This window comes from Aegilops tauschii, chromosome 2 (assembly GCF_002575655.3).
Source record: "Aegilops tauschii subsp. strangulata cultivar AL8/78 chromosome 2, Aet v6.0, whole genome shotgun sequence".
NCBI classification, from domain to species: domain Eukaryota; kingdom Viridiplantae; phylum Streptophyta; class Magnoliopsida; order Poales; family Poaceae; genus Aegilops; species Aegilops tauschii.
The window spans coordinates 117,977,826-117,982,560 of NC_053036.3; the positions used below are offsets into that span (position 1 = coordinate 117,977,826).

General features: G+C 50.9%; 1 protein-coding gene across 2 annotated transcripts; it reads right to left on the reverse strand.

The window, feature by feature from the left end:
- Positions 1–208: 208 nt before the first annotated feature.
- On the reverse strand, positions 209–3,318 carry LOC109740920 (septin and tuftelin-interacting protein 1 homolog 1). 2 transcript variants are annotated; one of them, XM_020299983.4, is made up of 2 exons: positions 3,128–3,318; positions 209–3,040 (listed from the first exon to the last, which is right to left on the reverse strand). In XM_020299983.4, exon 2 carries the CDS (start codon positions 2,975–2,977, stop codon positions 422–424), a length of 2,556 nt encoding a protein of 851 aa, XP_020155572.1. In that variant the 5' UTR covers positions 2,978–3,040; positions 3,128–3,318; the 3' UTR covers positions 209–421. The 2 variants fall into 2 exon arrangements, with proteins under 2 accessions (XP_020155572.1, XP_020155573.1); XM_020299984.4 differs by having other exon boundaries at positions 209–3,004; positions 3,128–3,275.
- Between the last annotated feature and the right edge of the window lie 1,417 nt (positions 3,319–4,735).

A 4,735-nucleotide genomic window follows, 5' to 3' on the forward strand; every position in this document is an offset into this window, starting at 1 on the left:
TTTTCCTACAAAGTTGGTCAAACTTTACAAAGTTTGACTTTGATCAAATCTTATATGCAGACTAAAAAGAAACGGAGGGAGCACATAGTGACAAAAGCTAGAAGCACATAAATAAACCTAGTGGGAGGGCATTCGATTATCACAGGAAACAAAACAAGAAATGAACTTACCAAAATAACAACCTCAAAAAATAAACAGTATCTCAATGTACAGGTAGAAACAGTTCTGCATCAATTATTCATTCTAGGGCAATAACAACCGAGTTCCATGTTGAAATGTGGAAAATCACATTCAGATACATCATCAGAAACTTTGTTCTTTATCAAGTAATTCTACAACAATGCTCGCAAGACACATTTGAAGACTACCTACACTGGCAGGAAAAATGATCACATGAAACTTCCAAGCTATAGATGATCTCCTAACGTGGTCTTGCCATCCGGTTCATTTCCAGCAGTTGTGTAAGAGACACAGAACTCCATCTTTCGGTTCCCTCTTGAAGTTGCGCATAGAGTAGTCGCTTGACAGAGTCTATGCAAATGCTCACAGTGCCAAATTCGTACACTGGCATGCCGTTATAGAATTTGTTAACTCTAGGCATAAACAACAAACCTTGGTCAGCCGCATATGCCTGAATAGACTCCTTGAAGCTCATATCTCCCATGGCTGCTCCTGGTACAGCATGGTAAGATGGGTACTGCGATGCTTGCTGTGCTGCATCAAATTGCCGCTTCTCTGTTGCTCTCAAGAAGCCAACATTCTCCCTAGCCCCTGGCTGCACCAACTCATGTCCTTCAGCAGCTTGGTTCATCATCTCAAGACCAGCCGTTAGAAGCATCCGTATGCGTTCATTGGCAAGTAACTCTGGTGGGAAAAGGCCCCTCCAGCCCTTGTACCAATTCATTATCTCATTGAAATCAGGATTTGGTGAACTCAACCAATGGTACAAAACCAGCTGCCACTTGCTAAAGAAATCAACTTCCAACATATGAACCATATGGTGTACCGGGACAGCAGAAGCCCAGATCATAACCCAGTTAAACTGGTCAAACTTCTGGCTTGCTGGGTTAATCTGAAACTCCTGGAGTGCCATTTTCAGCTTAGGAATGATATAACGCACTATCAAGTCTTCCCAACTTGCTGGATCAAATACACCCTTCCATGGAGATAGCACAGCATAAGCTGATGAATCGTGAGCTTGCCATAATTGGAGGACACTACTCAGCTTGTACCGGATAGAGTGACACAATGTCTCTATCCTTTGCCCTAGAGTTGGCAACCATGGGTGTACCCATACATGGATTGGCACATTCTCGCTCCTCGGGTCCCAAGATTCGACTGCAGCTGTGAGCTTTGGCATTATTACATGCTCCAATATTGAATGGAGCACGATAGGGGGCAGCAACCGTTCCCATGACTCAAGAAAACGGAGCATTGGTTCTGGATCCCTAGCCTTCCATGAATTAGTTCCTGATATCCGCACAGCTGGTAGGATGACCTCACTGACCAGCTGTGCATATGGAGCCATTGATTCAGTAGCATCTGAGAAATCATATGGCTGGTCTCCCTGCAGCAAATCCTTCCACGATGACATGACCTCCAAGCCAAACAATGGATTCTGCAGAGGCTGCCACCCCTGAAATACCCGGATAAGTAGTGGATGCGCAAATCGGCAAGCAACCCATGCAACACTGCAAATTTTGAACTCCTCCTCATAGCGCACCTTCAATTCCTGGAAGGTCTTAAGCAACCCCCCCAGAGTGAGCAAACCAGCGGTGTCATCAACCCGGACCTTCTCCAGCACATCTGCAATTGTCTCCATAACTTGCAGCTGGCGTTTCTGCAAAGCCTCCTGCTTTGCTACTTTCTCCTTCTCCCGCACCAAACTAGCCACCTTCTCCTGCTCCCGCCGCAGCTGCCCATCCAACCTGACAATATCAGCCTCAGTCTCATCAACAAGCAGCCGCACATTGTACTGCAACTCCGGCATCGGCACATCATTTGCCTCCATCTCATGTTCAGTACTGAGCCCCTTCAAGTCTGTCAACACACGAGCCTGAGGCCCTCGCATGTCAATCACCTTTTGGACAAATGCGGGCTGCTCATCCTGTTCCTGCTCAGCGCGCCTTGCCAACAGCTCATTCTTAGTCAAGACCTGATCCTTCTTCAAGCTGGCCTTCTTGGACCACCGTTGCTTTTCCTTCTTGGCAGGCGGTGGGGGAGGTGGGGGTGGCAAGTTCTCCTTGGGAGTGAAAGCTTTGGGCTCCTTAAACCCCTCGACGCTGCCGAGTCCGGCGTTCTTGGGGCGCAAGGTGGTCTCCACTGGTGCAGTGATTCCCTGAGCATTCTTGCCGAGACCTTCTCCTCTCTTGTACCCCATCATAGCCATCATCTTAGCCACCTTCGTGTTGGACTCCAGGCTTCCAGGTGGCGGCGCCGGTTTTCCAGGTTCAAACCCTGCCCCGAATGCACTGCGCCGGCGCTTGGCCGACTCCTGCTGCCGCTCCTTCTCCTCCCGCCTCGCACGTGCACCCTCGGCGATTCGCTGCCCAAATCCCGTGGGCAGGTCCATGTATGGCTCCTGGTCCTCCTCTGCATCCTCCTCGGAGGCGGCGGCGGCAGCGGTGCCCGAGGAGGATGCGGCCTGGCCAAGTCCAGGCCTCTGCTGCTCCTCCCCCTCCTCCTCTGGCTTTGGGGCACTGATGCCCTTGGAGACGAACTGCACGGGCCTGGTGAGGTCGGGCTCGGCGTCGTCCCTGCGGCGCTTGCGGCGCCGGCGCCGGCGCGACGCCTCGTCCTCCTCGGAGTCGTAGTCGGAGTCCCCCTCGCCGAAGACGCCGTAGAGCGCGTCCTCGCGGGTCTGGGGCGCCCGCTCGCGGCGGCTCTGGTAGTAGAACTCCCCGTCGCGGCCGAAGCGGCCGCCCACGAAGTCGCCGTCCATGTCGAGGCGGTCCATGCCCTCGGCGTCCTCCTCCATGGCTCCGCCGCCTCCCGGATACCCGACCTGAGATGCCGACGCGGGCGAATCTCGAATCAGAACCTAGGGTTTCACCGAGGGTTTCGGCCAATCAACACGATGGGACGGAGCAAGCGGGGGTGGGAGCTGAAAAGGGGTGGCGGTGTCTACCTTGCCGCCCGTGAAGCCTTGTCCGCCGGAGCTCGCCGCCGCCGCCGCCGAGCACACGTCGGGGTGGAGACGGAGGGAGGGAGCGCGTCGGAGGGACTATTCCACGAGCGACTGTTTTTCTGGGACAGCGCGGTCGGCTACAGCCCGTAAGGTCCGTTGTGTGTAATATGGGCTTTACTATGGGGTGGTCCGATTCGGCCTGTATGGATACCTAGGCTGATAGAATGTCAATGGCGAAGTGTGCTTGGGCTCATGGTTGATGAGGAATGAAGAAAGTATACTTTTCCCCCTCAAATCTCCCTAGGCTGACTTTGGAGGAGTGTGAGTTGCATGACTTCGGCTTTATGGGAGATGTATTCACGTGGCGTAACCATAGCCACACCGCACAGAAGTATATTCGGGAGAGGCTTGATAGGGCGGTTGCTTCGCATGAATGGAGAGACAGATTCCCAGCTGTTACGGTGACGAATGGAGACCCCCGCCATTCTGATCACCGTCCTATTATCATCGATACCACAGGGTTGGCAGAAAGAAGAGTGAGATCGGGTGGAAGTATGGTGCCTAGATTTGAAGCTCGGTGGCTGGAGGAAGAAGAATGTAAGGAGATCATTAAAGAAGAATGGGAGAGGGAGATAGGGGAGAATCAGCAGAGGGTGGGGGAGGCACTCAAGGGAGTTATGAGCAAGCTATGTATATGGAATAAAAATGTCCTTGGGGACATTGAGAAGAGGATCTCCCGGCTGAAGAAAGAACTGGAAACTTGTAGGAGGAGACAAATTGGGCCAGATCATGTTAAAAGAGAAGGGTTACTCCGGTTTAAACTTGCAAGACTCGAGGAACAACGTGAGCTTTATTGGAAGCAGAGGGCTCATGTTGACTGGCTTAAATGGGGGGATAGAAATACAAAATTTTTACATGCCTATGCTTCGGAGAGGAGAAGGGTGAACAGAATAAAGAAGTTAAGGAGAGAGGATGGGAGTGTGGTGGAGGAGGAGGGAGCCATGAAGGAAGTAGTAACTAACTATTTTAAAAACATTTTCACTTCTTTTGCAGGTACCCGTATGGAGGAACTCTTGGGCCACATTGACACAAGAGTGACTCCAGCCATGAACGAATTGCTTTGCAAGGAGTTCACTGAGAAGGAAGTACTGGCTGCCCTTGATAGTATTGGAGATCTCAAGGCTCCTGGGCCAGATGGGATGCCTTCCTTGTTTTACAAAAGATGTTGGGATATTGTTGGTGATAAAGTTTTGCACGAGGTACTGAGTGTTCTTAATGGAGGGCCTATGCCAGTAGGGTGGAATGATACTTGTGTGGTTTTGATCCCCAAGACAAAAAATCCAGACAGTATGAAGGACCTGAGACCGATAAGTTTATGTAATGTGGTATATAAGTTGGTGTCAAAGGTACTGGCAAATAGACTCAAACAAATCCTCTCTGACATTATATCTCCAAATCAAAGCGCATTTGTACCTGGCCGGCTCATCACAGATAATATCTTGATTGCCTATGAATGCACACATTATATGCAGAATAAGAGGAAGGGAAGAGATGGTTTTGCTGCTATCAAATTGGATATGAGTAAGGCTTATGACCGGGTGGAGTGGA